Raw genomic sequence first — 20,374 nt, forward strand, 5'->3', positions numbered from 1 at the left:
CGGGTCGTCTGGTTTTCATCAGGTTTTTGGACTGTGTGCAGACTTGGCGTTGGACTGCCCATCGACTGCTTTTGGGCTACTCCTTCCCAGCTGTGAATAAAAGACTACCGAAAGACCGCAGAAGGCTTGGTGTCACACTTATTAGGAGAGTGGTTGTAAACTGTTTACAGAAAGACTGGGATTATACAAAGGATTGCACTCTGATTTTGGACCTATTACCTGGTAACAGGCTGATGCCAGCTGGAATGTACACTGCTGGCATGACCATGTGTCCTTGACACACTGGCAAAAAGTTCCTGACTGGTCATGCTGAGTTTGTGGAAAGGAATTAGGAAACTTAAGAACTAGAGAAGTTAACGAAGGCATCCTGAGTACTTCAATCGTGGGTATCCACCGTCTATAGTACTCTATTTGTTCAACAGGCAGGCAGGTTGGATCTTGGAGCACTAAAACAGCACCTTTTAAGTCTGCTCACAAACCAGCTGCTGTGAAAACCAGTTGACTTGTCAGCTCAGACAAACAAGACGTAGCGTAATCTAAGAATGCCAATTGATCTACTTATGCGAGTTCTCATCTACCTGTTGACTAGGTGGCTTGTCGGGCAGACAAAGCAGACATCAAGCAATGATTTTGGAATACCAGACCACCTTAAATCAACTAGTCAACCTCTTGAAATATTGCTCTACAGCAAGCTATATAGCTACCTGGTTTGGCTCTCAGGAGCTGAACTAGACTTGAGAAATGTTTTTCAGCAAGAAAAACAAGAGGGGGTGACACATAAAGCGAAGGCTGAAGCTGCTTAATGACTGAGAAAGCACAGTTAGGTAGAAACTAGCTAGTTGCATAGACTAGTTGGCTGAAAGAATAGCTAGTACTTGAGGTAAGTGTGTTTAAGGGCACAGCAAGACTGGAAACCAGCCAGTCCATCACCAACAGATGAACTGTCAGATTTAACACCAAGCTAAAAGCATAAAGGACTTGGCTTTTTTCTATTTGCATGACCACCCATTTAGATTAAAAAAAAGAATAATAATCAAACAAACATAGATAAAAGAGTAAATGACACAATCATTTGTCGAAGCCTCTTTTAATATGGAGGGTATAAACATCCTATGTTGATACAGTATATTTGTTTTCTGTCTGGCCATGATTCAATGATAAAAACTGATAAAGGAAAAAAAGGAGGTGTCCCTCCAAAAACATTTGGGTTATTTATTTTGTCACGTTTTATTTAAGGGTTTTATCCTTTTAGAAGGTTGTTGAGAATTTTTACCAGGCTTTGTTTTTACTGTCTGTTTGTTACAATAATCTTTGTACAGCTTCCATAACCTCTGTATAGACCTATACATGACAGTGATTTGTTCCCTACAGTTTTTGTTAACACTCACATTAAGTGTTCTCTGATGGCTCCACAGCCACTTTTTTTGTTGCCTTTGTTGTGTTTCTCTTTTCATCGATGGATGGATGTCTTACGGCAGTACGACCCTGCTAACGGACTGATATTTTGAACCTTACCACTACCAGTCAGCCAAAAGGGGGCTTCACTGTATAAAAAGCTGTACTCCGAGCTGAATCAGACCACATTCTTCTTTGTGAGCTTTAAAAAAGAAAAACAAGATTATTAAGATAATATTTAAGCAAAGTGGGTAATGTTTTGAATTTACACAGAGCTACTGTCATTGTCTTATTAGAACCAATGAATTCTGGATATTTGAGATTGTTTGATACAATAATTAATTATTTCAGTTGTTATATTCAATGGCAATATACAGTATAGTGGTTGTCCTTTAATTTCTGACTATTTCTTTGACTATTCTTTGGATATATTGGTTGAATAATTTAACTGCGAGCAAATAAAACTTATATGAGTTGTTTTATAGATTTTGGATTCACTGTTGTCTGACATGGTCAACTTTTTTCCTCTCTTTTTTTTTTCCCGGACAACTATTTTTTTCTCATTTTGTTTTTATTGCTTAACCAGATGTGATTTCGCAAGCGGTCTGGCATTTCCTCCAACTGTCAGCTTACTTTGCTTCACCCCTGTCACGAATCCTTTTCTTCGAATTGCACTTCTCATGGCTTTATCCTCTTCTCCAATGGTCACTTAAATTTCCTTGTAAGCTGTTAGCTTACTCAGTGACACATAGTTCTTTGCCCAGTGTCGAAAGGCATGAACTAAAACATTTGCCTTATCCAAATTTTCAAGATGCGCTGCATGGAGTTGAGCACAAGGAGTGAAGCTGTCCAACAGGCCTGGAGCAAGCAGGTTTTTAGAGCGCCTGAGACGCACTGAGATGGCGTTTTCGCGGAAGGAAAACGCAGCGTTTTCAAAACGCTCTCGAAAACACATACATTTGGGTGCCGTCATGTGACCAATTATACTAAGATAGTGGAGGGCAGCAGTTGTTTTGTTTGCTCTCAATTTTGACAGCCCTGTTAAAGATTAATATCAGTCTGTACATGCTCCAGATAGCATTTCTTCAAATTCCTTAATTCTCACTTGCTTTTGCAACTTTGTACTTTTGTGTTACTCGCAGCAACAACTCCACCTCATTGTTAGTCCATTTAAAAAACTCGGTGCTTTTCCTCGACCTTTTGCCGCAACAGTTCAAAGAGCCAGAAAGTAAATAAACGACAGACAGAAATGAGGCAGGTCGAATCTTCTTGCGTTTCACACATGCGCAGTACTGGGACATAGGCGTTTTCATCCATTTCAATGTGGACACACAACTCTGTGAAAACGACTGAAAACACTAGTGTGGATGTGGAGTGTTTTCAGACGGAAACGCAGTTTTCAAATCTATCTGGGCTAGTGTGGACGTAGCCTCAGGCTGCAATTGCGGCACTTCACCGGGATCAACACTATCAACAGTAGCTCCCCACCTTTTCAAGGGACCAAGTGAGTATTGCAAAGGACCCACGGCTACACCACATATTTGGCGCACCAAAACGTACAGTGAGGGTGTGCTGGGAACATCTAGCAGAGGCCCCGGTCCGCAAGATCTTCAACTCACACCTCCAGCAGAGCTTCAACAGCATTCCCAGGGAGACTGGGGACATTGAGTCCTGTTCAGCTCCTCCATTGCAGAAGCCGCAGCACTGAGCTGCAGCCACAAGGTAGTTGGTGCCTGTCGTGGTGGTAACCAAGCCACCAAGCTGAAGAAGGAGTCCTACTGGGCTTGGTTAGCCTGTGGGACTCCGGCAGCTGATAGGTAGATAGATAGGCCAAGCGGGCGGTGGCGGAAGCAAAAACTCGGGTGTGGGAGGAGTTCGGAGAGGCCATGGAAAAAGACTTTCGGACTACCTCGAAGAGATTCTGGCAAACGGTCAGGCAACTAAGGAGGGGAAAGCGGTGTTCAACCTGCACTGTGTGTAGTGTGGGTGGAGTGCTGTTGACTGAGAAAATTGTCAGGCGGTGGAAGGAATACTTCGAGGACCTCCTTAATCCCACTGACACGTCTTCCGAGGAGGAAGCAGAGTCTGGGTATGAGGGGAATGACCCGCCAATTTCCGGAGGCGAGGTCACTGAGGCAGTTAAATAATTCCTTGGTGGCAGAGCCCCTGGTGTTGATGAGGTCCGCCCTGAGTTCCTGAAGGCTCTGGAGGTTGTAAGGCTGTCCTGGTTGACACGCCTCTACAATGTTGCGTGGAGATCAGGGGCGGTACCCCTGGACTGGTAGACCGAGGTGGTGGTCCCCATCTTTAAAAAAGGGGACCGGAGGGTGTGTTCCAACTACAGGGGAATCACACTCCTCAGCCTCCCTGGGAAAGTCTATGCCAGGGTGCTGGAGAGGAGAGTCCGTCCGTTAGTCGAACCTCGGATACAGGACAGGGCTCTAGAGTGCGACCAATTTGGTCGCAAATGCGACCAAATTTTTCAGTGGTGCGACTAAAAGAAAATATTTGGTTGCACCTGTGCGACCAACTGTTCAGGTAGCAAAAAAAATAAAATAAAATCTGCAACCTTCCCTGTGGTCAACAACAGACACACATTTTGCCCCTATCGTGGACTAAACCAATCAGAGATAGTCAGGGGCGGGACCTCTCTGATTGGCCGTGATCCAGTTGAAAGTGCAGGTGGAAGTGGGAGGTGAGTAGCTTGAATAAAGCGATATCAATTCATTAAATCCTGAATCGACTTTTAAATATAACTGTGTTTTGCCAGAAACGCCAGATTCTCAGATTAAAGCTCACAAAACCATTTCAACAACAACCAAACAGCAAATGAGAGCAGGTACACGGATTCCACACAAAGACGTAAACACAGAACGGACCCGACGCATCAGAATCAGCTTTGTCTTTCTTGGCTTTCTCACCCGACAACCCGTAGACGGACACGCTGTCGGAGCTTAGCGATTCTGATGCGTGCGGTCCGCGCTGTGTTTACATCTTTTTGCGCTGATTCTGAGCTGCAGGTTTTATCTCTCTCCAACCAAAATTCACCGAGCCAGCAGCAAAAGAAGCAGCAAACTGCGCTTCACATTTGATCAATGTCGTCATGAATTTTGCTGTTTTGCTTCCACGACTATTAAAATCACACTTCATGCACAGCTAGCTCTCTCTCTCTATCTCTCTCTGTACTTCAAGAACAGTTTCCTGTTTCCAATCTCTGTTTTCTGTATTATTAATTCGCTTATTACCCACCAGTCTACCGTTGTTTACAGCGCTGTGGCTGCTGTCTTTTTCTTTTCTTTTTTTCACTTAAATGACCTCGGACAAGAAAGCCTATTTTTTCTGTTATTCAATACTGAAGAAATTTAAACTTTATATGCAGAACATTGTAGAATATTTTTAAGGTTATCTGCTATAAAAAGCCAGACCAGGGAAAATCTCCTTCATGTTTTTCTGTGTTTTATTCTCAGTTACTTTCACACAAAGGCATCTGCTGTGATGTTCACAATTCTGAAGAAGTCAGTACTGATAAATGATCAGAATTATAATATTTCTGACTGTCTGAGGCTAAGTTGAATCGAATCGGGACTTTGAAAACCGGAATCGAATGGATTATAGAAATCAGTGATGATACCCAGCCCTAGTGAGCAGCCTAGGCACCACAGAAGTGGATGTAGCTGTAATAGGAAAAGAACCATTGCTAACTTTTCTGTTAAGTTAAGGCCTGATCCTTCTGAAATTCATAGCCAGTGCTCGGACATGGTGTCATCAGTCTTTGAATGCTGAAAAAGCACAGTGTATCCAGAAAAACACATTATATTATATAAATTATTATAAAATTTGTGTACGCCTAACTTTTGTGCCGGTACGCCTAACTTTTTAAAGTTAGGCGTACCGGTACGCCCATGGCAAAAAGTTAGTCTAGAGCCCTGGATACAGGAGGAACAATGCGGTTTTCATCCTGATCGTGGAACACTTGACCAGCTCTTTATCCCCCCAAGGATACTTGAGGGTGCATGGGAGTTTGCCCAACCAGTCTACATGTGCTTTGTGGACTTGGAGAAGGCATTCGTCCGTGTCCTTCAGGGGGATCCTGTGGGGGGTGCTCTGGGAGTATGGGGTGTCTGGCCCATTGCTACGGTCCACATAGCTGGCAATAAGTCAGACTCGTTCCTGGTGGGTGATGGGCTCCGCCAGGGCTGCCCTTTGTCACTGATTCTGTTCATAATTTTTATGGTTCTCAGCCGGAAAAGGGTGGAGTGCCCACTCCGGGTCAGGGACAAGACCCTGCCCCAAGTGGAGGAGTTTAAGTATCTTGGGGTCTTGTTCATGAGAGATTGGAGAAGGGAGTGGGAGATTGACAGACGGATTGGTGCAGCGGCTGCAGTGATGCAGAAGCTCTCAATTTACCGGTCAATCCCCTATCCTCACCTATGGCCACGAGCTGTGGGTAGTGACCGAAGGAACAAGATTGCGTATACAAGTGGCAGAAATGGGCTTCCTCCGAAGGGTGACTGGCCTCTCCCTTAGTGATAGGGTGAGAAGTTCAGCCATCCGGGAGGGGCTCAGAGTAGAGCCGCTGCTCCTCCACATCAAAAGGAGCCAGCTGAGGTGGTTCGGGCATCTGACAAGGATGCCCCCCGGGCGCCTCCTGGGTGAGGTTTTCCGGACATGCCCCACCGGGAGGAGGCCCCGGGGCAGACCCAGGACACGCTGGAGAGATTATATGTCTCGGCTGGCCTGGGAACGCCTTGGTGTTCACCCGGATAAGCTGGAGGGGGTGGCTGGGGAGAGGGAGGTCTGGGCTTCTCTGCTTGGGATGCTGCCCCCGCGACTCGGCCCCGGATAAGGAAGAAAATGGATAGATAAACAACATTATAGCACTTATTAAATAGTTACATCAGTTACATGTGACATTTATACATTGTTTTTTTTTATACAAACAGCATTAACAGCATGTTACAGGTTTTACTTGAGCTTGAATGTGAACACTTATTGCAAAACCATATACAGCAAGACTGAGTCATCAGCTGAGCCCGTGTGTTAGAAAATAAAAACACTTCAAATATACTGAATACATTCCCAGTTTTTAAGCAGCTTGGGAAATCTGTAAAGACAGTTTCATAAAAACTGATGACTTCTACACTACAGTCAATTACCACAGCAGAAATAGATCCCACGAGACAAAACAAATGATAGTTTTCTCAGGCAGTCGTCCGTCTCGACTGCGGCTGACAAGTTTCCACTTCCTGTGTTATCAAATCGAGCTGAGTTTAAAAATGCAAGAACTTTTGAATCTTTGCAATGTTCACACACTCAAAAGGTAGATTAAACACTTCCGCTAAAGACTGTGGTTACAGGGTAGACAAAAAAACAACAACTTTAAAAAAACCAAAAACAAAGTATGTGATGCCGTTAAAAATTATGTTAAAATCAATCGACCTTAGTCAGTAACATTAATCTAGTGCATGCTAACGGATGTTGTAATAACAGAGCATTTTGTTTTATGTAGTTTACTTGCACTCAAGTTTCTGCAAAAATAAAAATAAAGGTAAAAGCACAGTTCAAAGTACAGTTTCTCTCCAAACAGCTGACACTACTCATCTCAAAATGCAACTGAAACCAGTAGCAGTCACAGTGAGATCAGTATGACAGTTCCACATGACATTTTCTGGTAACATCATTAGATCATTAGATAAAGCCCAAATACTACAAAACAATTTTAGTCTGCCAAGTTGGCTCTTCCCTTTAGAGGTCATCACTGCCTCTATCACACCCACCTCCAGCATATTCCCCTTCGCTACATGAACATGAACCTTCTCTGTGGTCTTCCTCTGTTCCTCTTGCCTGAAAGATCAATTTTCAACACCTCTGAGGTGCTATGTTTTGCTCCATCAGTGCGACCAGGTAGCACCTCAGACTGTCCAGAAGCTCAGTGATGCACTGTTTCAGATCTGGTAGGAAATCCCCCAGGACACCATCCTTCATCTCATTAGGAGCATGCCCTGAAGTTGTCTAGCATACATATAATCACTTGGGGGCTAAGAGGTATCATAATTGGAAGTGAATAAAACCCGCAAATCAAAAGGAAATTTCACCACAACTCTGTTCCCCTTTGAAATGCAACAGTAAAAACGTACCAGTGTTGGAGACATTATGGAGGTCATCACTCCGAAGAACAAGGAGGCCTCCCAGAACAATGATGCACATTCCTGTCACATCTGGAACAATGCAAACAAAATAAAATGCAATATTAAGAGACAAAGACAATAAAAATACTACCTTGTTTGACATGACAGCTAACAGTAAGAAGTCACAGTTATTATTTATTATCAACAGCAATAAAGTTCAACACAGAAATTGTTTCAGAAGTCAGATTTAAGTCAGGATTCAAACCTTAGTTTCAAATATGATACTTTATTTATCATACTTTACTTTATTTAGATACTTTATTTACAGTTTCGGCTGGAGTGCAGAGGAGTTATATGCATGGAGTTTACCTCTTGTAAACAGGATTCAAATGTATTGACTTTTCACTCAAAATGGCACAAACAATATGTTTCACAGCTCTCTCTGAGTATCTGTAAGGATAGCTAGTCTTTACTGTCAAGCCAGACTCAAAACATTGATCTAGGTGAGCATTCGAATTTGATTCAAGTTTGAAGTGGGCTACAGTGCACGCTCACACACAAGTGGCTACTTCTTTCAGCAGACTCAGCACAATTTGGTGCACTGTTCTTCATACTGGTGACATTCCATTGTTTCCTTTGTTGTTATTCACCTGCTTTCACTCTGACAATAACTAAGCTTTTATTTTCTCCATGTAGTAACCAACAGTAAAAGCTAGCAAATGCTAGCAAACGAAGCTAGTAAAAAGTATATATTCTTAATTTCTACCTAAAGCTAACTTACTTATGTAAGTCAGAAATCAGCACCGTGAACTGCTGGAATTCAATGTACATAAGAGCAGTAATGTATCAGCTTTATTTAGTATAGGCAAGAACTTGTCTGACAAATTTACATACTTCCTTATTTTTCAAGCTGACTGCGTTACAAATCTATTTCTCAAGCATCCCACATGGCAGACAACCTCAGACATTATCATCACTGTTAAAGGAAATGCATTTTGGCCACGCTTTAGCATATCAGTAAAACTGCTTCTGAATTTTGGCTTCATTTCTGTCTGATAAATGACACAGCGTATAAACTCTATGTTGTTGTTCAGCTAAGGTTCCGTTTTTAGTAACTGCCAAGAAACAGACGACATTACTATTTATTTGTCCTGATACATAAAAACTTAGAACTGAAAGAGGTTGCACTTTTTTTATCATGACTGCACACATCACTGAAACTGTAACGGACAGTGTGATTGCAGAATTAGAAAGCATGACAATTCTCTTTTAATAATGCCGCTAAAATCCCAGGCAGTATTAAATATGTGACCCTCCTTCATACTCGTACTTAAAAAGAATTACAGTCTAAAACTTGAAGCTGCTATCAGCTTCTAATTAATAGAAATGTGAGCATCAGTTTTTCTCACGCATTAGTTCCTTTCATGTACTGAAGCTGAAACCCAGCTGTGGCCTTTCTGTGTGTACTTTACACTAATCGTTGTGCCTGTGCGGCTTTCTTCAGGTATTCAGCTTCCTCCCCAGATGCACAGAATGGCACGTTAGATTAAAATGTTGTTCTAAATCAGTCATGAGCACGAGCCAATTGTATGTGCATAGAATACAGTGCTGCATGAAAGTATAGCTAAATATGGATTCTATGGTGAAGCACTATAAGTTTTTTTATCTTTTAGTTTAATTGTTGATTTAAATGGGGGGTGGGGGTGGGGGGTGCACTTAATCTTATGAGCTAGCTAGCTTTTTCTTTTGTTTGCAATAAAGTTTTTTCACATTAAAAGTCTCGTCGAGTCTAATCAGTGGGACAAACTCTTATTGTGAAACACTGCTCAACTCACAGAAAGATGATTCTGTTCATTTGTTCCGTCTCACCAGAAAACAGAAGAAGTCACTACTACTGAAATGCAACAGCCAGATGAACAGAATCAGCTTTCTGGGATTTCCTTCCTTGGATTTATCTGATTGAACTTACATCAATTCAGCAATTGCAGAACAAAAAAAAGTCGGAGGGTTGGGAGGTAGGTATTCCATCGATTCCACTGTTTATTTAATTAAGAGCTGAAGCAGTTTTAAAGGTTTTATTATTCTTGTATTTTTCTTCATGATGTATCTTCCATATTTGCTTTAGATAGCAATCAGTCAAAATTTAAAAAAAGACAAGGTGTCTGTAAATCTATGTAAAAAGAAATGCTCCAGCTCGTATCCAGACATATCTGGTAAAGTTGATCTTTACAGCTCATTACAATGCCACTGATATTTCTTCACAGTGGTCTGTGGCTGGTCTGAGCCTCTGGTCTCAATGAGGAAGTATGTCTGGTCTGAGCCTCTACAAGCGCAATGCTACAGAATAAAAAGGAATTATTCCGATCTTGTCTTGTACCAAAGCTTATACCAGAAATCATTCTTCACCTGCTGAAAATGCCGGAGAACACAGTTTCCAAAGGGTAGGTCTAATTTTTCCTTTAATTTCAAACATGCTAATGTGAAAGTATAGCACAGGCTGAAGGCTCACTGTGGTTTTTAAATGGAAAGCTTGTCTGGATGATTCACTCCATAGCAGGGCATATTACAGCCAGTTAATGGGTTGAGTAGCAGTGCACAAATATAATACCCCCTTATATAGTGACCGTAATATTTACTCGGATATGCTATGATGCCTACAAACCCTTCATTTTACAACAAAGTAATAATATTAGTAAAACTACTGACTTATGTGCCTTTATTTTTGACTTCAAATAGATCTACTTCATGTTTTTTTTCTTGTTGTGAACTATTTGTGTAATAACATTTTTTTAAATGTATTTTAATGTAATGTTTGTATGTAAATGTATGTAATACTGTGTAAGTATCTGACATTAAGTGACAACAACTTATGGACCTAAGGGTACAAATAATATGTATCCGTTTCCATTCTGGGTTACATGTGAAGAGTAGTTTGGGTTTCACTTTATTGAATAAGGCTACATATTCTGTCTCATTACAGTAATACTTATTCAGTTTGTGGTAACATTCCTAACAGAAGCTTATTTTCTTGGTAATCTTATGACTCCATTATTACAAGTACGCCCACATTATCCTGAGATAGGAAGAGGCAAAATGTTTCTCAGTTGATCCAGCAGTGGACAGCTAAGTGCTATTTAGAAGATCAATAACACTTTAACTCATTTGCAGTAAAAAATAAATAAATAAATAAAAAGACACTCAGTCTGAGTGTCTGACAGTCAGTTAAGATTTTGCATGTGACGCCATGTGCAAATCCCCCAAGAGCCGTTCGCTATATTGAACAAGATAATCAGTAACAGTCACATCCAATAAATGATACATAGTTTACATCGAAATGATCACTGCTTTTTTCCCCCACAACACCTATGCTGTGCTGCTGGGTGCTGCAATCATCAAGACTGAAAGATCATCTTTCTTTTTATCACTTCTCTGCTGATTTGGATAGAAGAAAGTGGGGGAAAAGATAAGCAGTAGTATCAGCTATCAGTTATATTTTTATTTTCTCTTTCACATTTTTTCCTTTCTCGTGTTCTCTATTTGCCTCCACCACCACTACTCTCCCCTGCTCATCTCCACCTTGTAAGGGTTTAAAAACTGAGCTTTAAAATGAACAATGGTGATAAAAACCGAGAGAGGCCGACAGTGATCACTGACTGTTTTTAGGGGCTTGTTCAGATTAAATAGAACAAGATACAAAGTATTAAAACATGTTAAAAACACAACAGCCTTAATAAACATTTATTTTACTTGCAGGGAAGCAATGGCATAAACACTGAACGTCTGCGCGAGTGCTTTCCGAGGCAACACTGCCAGTTTCGCTTTTTCCAATGTTATCCTTGAAACAGATATGTGTGTGATACTCTTACTGAGAAACAGTTAACTACATGATGTACTAGTTAGTACATGATTTTAACTGTGCTTTGGATAACTGATCCCATATGGAAAAGATATATATAAATCTTATATAAAGATATAAAGTTTGTATCTGTCTTGTGTGAAAAGCATACAAGAGTGAAAACAGATATAAGATCCCTAGAAAAATTATATAAATGAAACTTGTATGTTTTGGATACTAAAACAATATATGAAAGTGGCCACTTCCATGAGTAAATCATATGAGCCTTATATGATTCACTATATGAAGTAGGCCACATCTGATGCAAGTCTTTTATAAGTTTTTTCTATTTCTTTTCCATATGGGATAGCAGAGGAGCCACAACAAGGTCTGAGGACAGATGAGGACAGGTTAGAGCGAGAGAGATTTCTTCAGATTACTGAAAAGTGCTGAATAGCTTACATTTCAGAATGTGTTTATTGATCCTTTCTATAATTTCCCTCCTGTTTATGCTACACTACCACATTGTAGTTTACAAAATGCTTTATTTTTCTGCTAATACAGCAGGCTTATCTCTTATCTGTCTGGGTTTTTCAATGTGGGACTGTGGGACTTCCATATACAGACGGACAAACTGATGATGGCTAACCAGCCAGACATTGTAGTGGTGGACAAGCAGAGGAAGACGGTTGTGGTGAGAGATGTAGCGATACTGAATGACAGCAATATCAGAAAGAAGGAACACGGGAAGCTAGAGAAGTACCAAGGGCTCAGAGAAGAGCTCGAGAAGATGTGGAGGGTGAAGGTAACAGTGGTCCCAGTGGTAATCGGAGCCCTCGGTGCAGTGACCCCCAAGCTAGGCGAGTGGCTCCAGCAGATCCCAGGAATAACACTCGAGATCTCTGTCCAGAAGAGTGCAGTCCTAGGAACAGCAAATATATTGCGCAGGACCATCTACCAGAGCTCCCAGGCCTCTGGTAGAGGACCTGAACTTGAAGGATAAAGACCAAGAGTGCGGATGTTATTTTATAGATATTATTTTGTTGTTATCCATCTCATTGTGTTTTCCTCTGAAAGTATTGTTGTCACAAGAGGATCTGAACTTAAAGACCGCTCCCAGGGGCGAGAGGGGAATTTCTTCTATACTAGCTTCTAGTTTTGCTTGACAGTGTGTAGAATAAACCTGATGGCACAAGCTCCTAGAGAACTTAATTAACCGAACGATTTTTAGGGCAGTGAGCAAAACCAAAGCTAGCTGAGCCCGAAGTAGCTGGAAACCTGTGTGCTTATTCCAATAAACATAGCAATATTTTCTCAGTATGTTTTATTTCATAAATTGATTTATTGCGAGCAACAGAACTGTTATCAGGGTTAGATAACAGAGATTTACAGAAAAATACTTTTGGTGACAAATCATTTATAAAGGTGTGTTGGTTTGACACACGCTCAGGGAAGAACCACCTTATTTACTGAGGATTTCTGGGATTTCAGCAAGTACCCTCTGCCCCGGTTAGCGTAACTTTAAAAGGTTGTCAGTTTTGGTTTTGCCCCGTTAAGTGTGCTGCTTTTGTTGCCAGGGTTGTACAGTTTAGCAAAGACACATATGACCCCAGCAATGGTAAACACTGTATACCAGTGCAGCCTGGGAATGGCTCCCAGTCTGTGTCACACTTAACTGCAAATTGCCCAAAGGCCCCCATTTCCCTGTGTGTGGTTTAGCCACTGACATATGTGGGGTGACCAGTCCTTTGTAAAATGGTTTATCAGGTTCGCCAAGTTTGTAGGTTGAGACCGCATGACCTGTTTCAACCCAATAAAAATGTTTGAGCAGCAATGTTGTGGATTTTTTTGTCAAAATTTGCCTTTCATACATTGTGTCAGGCCCCAGTGAGTTTTATAATACATGGTGCATGCATTCCTGTCTCTGTAGGTACAGGAGCAATTTGCAATTTTGCCATTTAGTCCTGCCTGAGGAGGTTTATGGCGCACAACTGCAAACACACCACCTTGTTTTTATTGGGGGTTTTTTTTTTTTCCTTTCAGTGCAGTCTCACGCTCAGTGTGCAACCCTGCTGCAGTTGTATCAGTTTCCACCGCTATCCTTGCTTTGTCCTGACCTGCCTCTGTCTCTGATTCTAAAAAAATGGACGGGGGAGGTGAAAATGTTGGCTTGACAGAGCAGATGGCGTGTGTGTGGCTGTGTCAACTGAGAAATAGATGCAATGGGGGAGGAGCTGTTTGTTCCTCTGTTGTTAACAGAGGTGCTGCAGCTTTTTTAACCAGTTCTTCTCCCGCCTGATGTTTCAGGTTTCATGTTTCGGCTTTCGCGTTCCATGCTCCTAGTGTTTAGTGTCTAGCATTTAGTTTTGCCAAACAGTTTCATACAAACAATCATGACACTTCTATGCTGAAAACCACTTTCTCCAGTCCTTTAGATAGAAATTGAAGGGTAGAGATTAGTCAGAGCTTTGAAGGATCTGTCTTACTATTGTATGTTTAAAGTAGACTGGCACTGTCCCTGTGAATAATTTTTGTTTTTAAATCAACTTTCATTTGCTTGAGAAACCTATTTAAAAATATGAGATCTCATTTGTTTTGCTTTTGCAGTGGGGCAATATGTACTCAAACTGGTAGGAATGCACAGCATGTTAAGTCATGTTGTGCCTAAACACGCACAAACACTAAAAGCATATCCACAGATAATCAAGAGTTGTCAGGACATGACATCAGAGCAGAATCTGTCTAAGGGTGCTCACAGCATGTCATGACCCATTTGTGCAACACAAACCACACAGGCAGATCAACACGAAGAGCTCATTTGCCAACGTCTGCATTTACATAAGTTACTGAAGTTGATCAAATAATCCATTCTTCACCTCCCGAAAATGTCAGAGCTCCCCATTTCCAAAGGGTAAGTCTAATTCTTTGTTTTACTTCAAATATATTGACATAAAAATGTGAAACAGACTGTAGGCACACTGTGGTCCTAAAATGGAAAATGTTTTACTTATAGGAAATTATGTCCAGCTATGACATGGATTAGTTAGACTTATTACATCTTGAGTAGCAATGTATAAATATATCATTTTTAATTACTGACTGTAATCTTTGCTGAGGCTTTGATAGCAAACAGCAGCAAAGGCAAAAGTCATTCTGTAGCTGCTGTTGCTTCAATGCCTTGAAACTCTTTTTATAATAATATTCTAGTAATAATGTTATTTAAAACTACTGCATTATGTTTATTTACTTTTAACATTTATCGAATTTGTCTTTTTTTCATTTTGTTACCTTTTTTATTTTTATAAAAAAAATATAAAATATGTTTTTTACCTGTTTTGTAAGTGATATATTTAAACATGTTTTTAAACATTTGCTCCCCAGTTAATTTTGTCATGCACAAGCTGTCCAAAGACTGTAATACAAACACTGTAAACCAAATATTGTAAAAGAACACTGTACCATGTCTCTGGTTGTCTTTATAAAATGCAGATTAATGATTCGAATGGAAAGGCTAGAACGCGTTTAAAAACGATCCCTTCAAATTGTGTTTAGCTGTTATAATTTCTCATTTGAAGGAGCCACACGACATGTAACGGAAATGCTGTATTGTCTGTTGCTGTGTACTTGTTTGTTTTTGTTGCTAGTTATATGAAAAGACATAAGTGATAAAGATGATAAACGATATACAGTTGTTAACCTTTTCTGGATTTTAGCAAATACGTTTTCTTTAACTGAGCAGTGGTTCTATGTAGGAATGAATTCTTGTTTTCATAAATATGTACTCGTCCAGTACTTGTCAGCAATGAGGTGTGACAGTGAGACACTGCTAAACCACATAACCTTAGTTTCAGTTATAAACTAAAAATGACTAGCCTGAAAAGTCCAAAATACATCTGCAGATGACTTTTTGTTTCTATCCACTTCAGAGCTAAATGTGAGGAGTAGTCAGGGTGTCACATTAGTCTTTTTACATTGCTTTCATTCTGCTGATTAACTACTGAATAAATGCCTTTAGGGACATTAGCAGGTGGCACATACCTATATATTTTGTGCACTTACAGTAACTTCCTCAATTTTTGGTTGTTGTAACTCTGCTATTGCAAGCTTGTTGATGTTCCCCATTTAGTACACTAAACCTGGTAGTTATCAAGATTTTATAGCCTAAGACTCATAAGACTGTTTGAGCTGCTGTTGATGACTTCTTGCAAACTCCCAAATAATATAAGTTATTCTTGAGACACACTGGGGCTTCATATAACATTAAAGAATTATATTCAGAAATGTATAGATAACTTTCAAATGAAAATGTGTTGATGCGTCATCTGGTTCTACATTACAAACAGGAAACTTTAAAATAGTTGTGGTCACAAAACGCAAGTCTACAAGGAAGTTGCAAGTGTTGTGGTTATCTGACTGCCATACACAGAAAAGACTAACAAATGACAAGGACTTCACTCAGTGCTTAAAGGATAACTTTTAGTTATATCATGCAATTAAAGGAAGCATCCTAAAATTGATGTCCCAATAAATAAGACAGTTTTTTTGTTTTTTTAAATGTAATTACAATATTTTTTAATTTGCACAAAAGAAATTCATCTGAATCTAGACACAATTTGATTGTGCTTGAAGCTACAGTGTGTAAAATCTCACTGTCAGATGTCAGTGGATTACAGATTGCAGTCAGATCTGTTTTCTTAGCCTTCCCAACTGCATTGCATAATCTTAGCTTTGGTGACCACTGTAAGAGAAACACAGTTTAGTCAGCCAACAGATATCAAACAAATAAAATGTGATGTTTGCAAGACACACTGTCTTTATACACGTTGACTGTTATGGGGTGCCATCTAAATTTAAACATATTTGAATGATTTCAACATTTGGAAATAAATCAGGAGTAAAAGCAGGATATGTGTCAGTTAAATAATATTTTGATATTTTTACCTCAAAATCGCCCTATGACCTGTTGTGAGTGTAGGCTGTCAATCACCTGTTTACCTCAGCTGTCAATATGCAGGGTGTCCAAGTCTATCTACTCTAGAGGAGGATGTAAAACAACATCAAAGTCAATGAGTCTGTTAAACTGACTTGGACACTTTGTGAATAAACTCTCATGAAATGAGAATACAATTAAAATGTTTGTCGAAGGGGAAGTCTCATTTTTAGGACATTCGATACTGAAATTAGCTGCATTAATGTTAGCTTACGACCAGATATTATTTAGGTGGCTTGTTGTCACCAGTCTGGAGATGGGTTGGTCACATGTCTAATCTGCTGACAAAAAGTAATTGTGAGAATGAAAATGGAGTTATGATTCTGGGGTTGCCGTTTTATAGGCTATAACATCAGAGAAAGTTTTGGTTCCTGCCTTAAGAAGTTGGGTTTCTTTTCTGTTCTGCCTTTAGCAATGTAGAAACCTCTGTTTTGTCAGTATTTATTGTTGTGTCTGGTTTTGGTTCTTCCTTTACAGGTCCTAATTAAGTGAAATGACTATGCATTATGTACATTTGGTATACCGATTTTCACAAACTGCATAAATACCCAAGTCAAATCTGCATGAGAAAGGATTAACTTTTCTTTTTTTGTTGTTTTTTTGTTTGTTTCTTTATTTTTTTTTTTAAAAATCCCTAACAATATATATATATCAATATTTTATCTCTAAATCTGAAACTATAAAATTCAAGTAAAAAACAAAATAGTGTAATTAGTTTATGTGGCTTGTTGTCAGCTGTGTGGTGACGGGTGGGTCACATGTGAATTGTGTACAATTGTGTCGTTGTAACAATATTGGGAATAGATAAACATGCATATGCATATTTCCATGTGTTAGAGCCCTGACTTGAGAACAGGAAGTGAGGTTTTTTTTAAGTACCACACACTCTGTTAAATAACCTGAAAAAAAAAACTTAAGGTATGTTTAAGCTTTTTTCTCAATTCAGTTCAATTATTGTAATTTGTAGAATTTGATAGAGTTTAGCAGAAATTCTTAGTTAACTTGTGTTAAGTCCACAATAAAGCGCACACAGCAGTGCCACAGGGTGGAAAAACATTGTGGCATGTGTCTGATGTGAAAGCAAAAGTCAAAGTGCTTTCTCATTTCAGCCCAGCAACAGTGAGCTTCACCGCAGCCCTTCACTTGTTCCACATTGTGTCAGCCTTATTCCAAAATGGATGGAAATCATGTTTCACCTCAAAATTGTACACACAGTACCCCAAGTACATGCAAATTTATTAAAAAATCAAAAACATAAATGAATGTAATTCATTTTGGAATCAGCTGTAACATGACAAAATGCAGAACAAATGAACTGCCCTGGATACTCTTAAGTGCTTCTGCAGTGCTGATAAATACTAATCACTTTAACTTCTTTGCAGTGAAAGGACTCCGTGGATAAAATTTAGAAGATGCTTGTGGTATGTGGCGGCTTTGATCATGGTCGGGACTTTAGTGATCTACAGCTCCGTTTTCCAAGAATCATGGTCTTTAAACCCAAGGACATCCACCCCAAACTCAAGTACCTCTCACGACAGTGTACCTCCTCTAGTTGACGAGGTAAGTATATTCACTGGCCTCCATATAATCTGTGCAAAGGCAACACTAACAATATTATCTCTACAAATTAGTCACAAAAGTGATCAGTTGGTTGTTCGATGTTTTTCTGAACTGAAACTAGTTAACTAGTTAAGTTAAAGTCATCATGATGTAGTCGTGTTACCGTGATGTTCTTCATCTCATTTTATCCATTTATATTTAAAATATTTGAAGAAATACATGTTCATAATTATTATGACTGTGACGTATCAACGATTTCTTTTAGCTAATTAAACACATAGTATATGTTTTATTAGTGGCAGCTCAGGGTTCTCTAATTTTCTGAAATGGGGTGGTCAAACAAAATTTATAGCATGGAAGATGGAAGAGCACCTGTCTGCTAGGAAAGGATCCTGCACTAGAGTTTGAGAAGTACAAGCTCTATGCTGAGGTCGGCCTCGCCTCAGTCACAACTTCTTAGTTTCCTCGTCACTTCAGAAGAACTGAGGTGACAAAATTGAAGCTGAACAAGAGAACAGAGAAGAAATATGGGAAGTTTGTAATGAAGGGTTGTCATTTTATTCAGCTGTAACATCAGAGACTTGGTTTCTGTATTTTCAACATAGAGTGGGTTTTGTCAGTATTGGTTTGTGGCCCTGGTTTGGTTTGATTTCCTGCTTTACATGACCTATTTTAACAGCTCCTCCCATCTAATAAAGAAAACTTAAATAACGCTGACTGTGTTATGTACATTTGCTATACTAGTTTTCACAGACAGCACAAACAGCCAAGTCAGATCTGGACAAGAGAAGATTAACTTTAATTTTTTTCTTTCTTTTTTAAAAACATACATATTTTATCTCTCATTCTGAAGCTCATTTTAGAAAAGATGCAAAATTCAAATAGAAAATATGAATCTAGTGTTATCAAGTACAATGCACAAAAATCACCAGCCTTCTCTGCTTGCACAGATCTCAGTCTCATTATTCCTTGCAGTACACTGTGGCGTACCCACACGAGTACCATTTCATATTGGATGAACTGAACAGATGTCGGGAGGAAAGCCCATTCCTGGTTCTAATGATCCCGGTTGCACCCCACAACAGAGAGGCTCGTCACATGATCCGCAGCACGTGGGGGAATGTAACAACGGTGCAGGGCAAAGTGGTCAGCCACTACTTCATACTGGGACAGTCCAGAGAGGAAAATGGAGCAGAGACCATTGAAGAACAAGTGAGTGGCTTCAGTCCATTGTAGTAAACTTTCCACACATTTCCCTTCTTGTTATTATCAGGAATACATAGTACAGGGTGAATGAGCTACACCAGATGATTTAGAAAAGTCACAAGAGAGTCGAAGCAGAGGAAGGAAAGAAGGATCAGATTCCAAGCAGCCAAAGAAAATCCAGTACAAACACAACTTCCTTTACTTATAAGATTTCGATGTGGCTTGATCTGATTTAGTCTTTTCAGACCACTCTACCAAACATGTATCATGTTTGCTGTATCAATGAGTGAGTTAACTGAAGAATCATTACTAATTATTAATTTATTAAATGATGCTTTCAATTTCACTTTCTCAGCTGTTACGTGAAAGCCGGGACCATCGTGACATTCTCCAGAGTGACTTCTTGGACAGCTACCATAACCTCACCATCAAAACAATGCTTATGTTTGAATGGCTCAGCACCCATTGCCCCCAGACCTCCTATGCCATGAAGGTTGATAGCGACACGTTCCTCAATGTGCACAACCTTGTCGGGATGCTTTTAAAGGCCCCTCAACATCTCTACATGACAGGAAACGTGGTAAGGTTTGCTCCTGTTCTTCGAGACCAAAACTCTAAATGGTTTTTGCCGTTTTCCACCTTCCCCGAGTCAGTCTATCCAACTTATGCCATTGGACTGGGCTATGTGTTCTCTCTGGATTTAACCAGGAAGATACTGGAGGCTGCTCAGCATGTCAGAGCTCTTTACATTGAAGATGTGTATGTGGGACTGTGCATGAAACATCTGGGTATTCCACTGACAGATCCTCGTAATGATATGTTTATGATTTGGAAGCCATCAGACACGGACAACTGTTACTGGACTTCTGTCATAACAACATTGCTGCACAGCTCTAACCAGCTTTTGGACGTATGGAAATCTTATCAAATTCAAGCACAAAGTGGATGTTAAACACCTGCTTCTTACTACAGTGCGATGAAGAGTTTTTCTATTTTAATCATTTTAATGATTCAATATGATCTTTATGTCCGCTGTTAGCTTACTGGTCCACAATGAAGAATGTAAATTTTACAAAAGCGCAGGGAGGGATTAAGATGTTTACACTGTCCCCATTCAATTACTCTGCACATTTTGATACATGCTGAGGTTTTATTCACCTCATAATTCTTTTTCCAAAAACGTTTACTGTAGTAGGATATACATTATTAGAACAATGCTGTTTGTGTTTCAGTGGATTAAACACCCTGAGACAATTTGTC

At 39.8% G+C, this 20,374-nt stretch overlaps 1 protein-coding gene across 1 annotated transcript; it reads left to right on the forward strand.

Annotated features, from left to right (window-relative positions):
- Window positions 1-9,857: 9,857 nt before the first annotated feature.
- Window positions 9,858-20,066, forward strand: LOC146638392 (beta-1,3-galactosyltransferase 1-like). The gene is made up of 4 exons (XM_085368178.1): window positions 9,858-9,964; window positions 17,731-17,908; window positions 18,884-19,120; window positions 19,470-20,066. The coding sequence occupies exons 1-4, from the start codon at window positions 9,858-9,860 to the stop codon at window positions 20,064-20,066; spliced, it is 1,119 nt and encodes a 372-aa protein (XP_085224304.1).
- The last annotated feature ends 308 nt before the right edge of the window (window positions 20,067-20,374 follow it).

Source organism: Diplotaxodon limnothrissa, linkage group LG2, assembly GCF_057381915.1.
Source record: "Diplotaxodon limnothrissa isolate DT_005_m linkage group LG2, D_limnothrissa_male_GT1.1, whole genome shotgun sequence".
NCBI lineage: Eukaryota > Metazoa > Chordata > Actinopteri > Cichliformes > Cichlidae > Diplotaxodon > Diplotaxodon limnothrissa.

Coding starts and splice junctions, on each gene's coding strand:
- LOC146638392 (XM_085368178.1), top strand. CDS start 9,858: ATGCTACAGAATAAAAAGGAATTATTCCGATCTTGTCTTGTACCAAAG. Junction 9,965..17,730: donor GAGAACACAGTTTCCAAAGG/GTAGGTCTAATT, acceptor ACTTCTTTGCAG/TGAAAGGACTCCGTGGATAA. Junction 17,909..18,883: donor TACCTCCTCTAGTTGACGAG/GTAAGTATATTC, acceptor TATTCCTTGCAG/TACACTGTGGCGTACCCACA.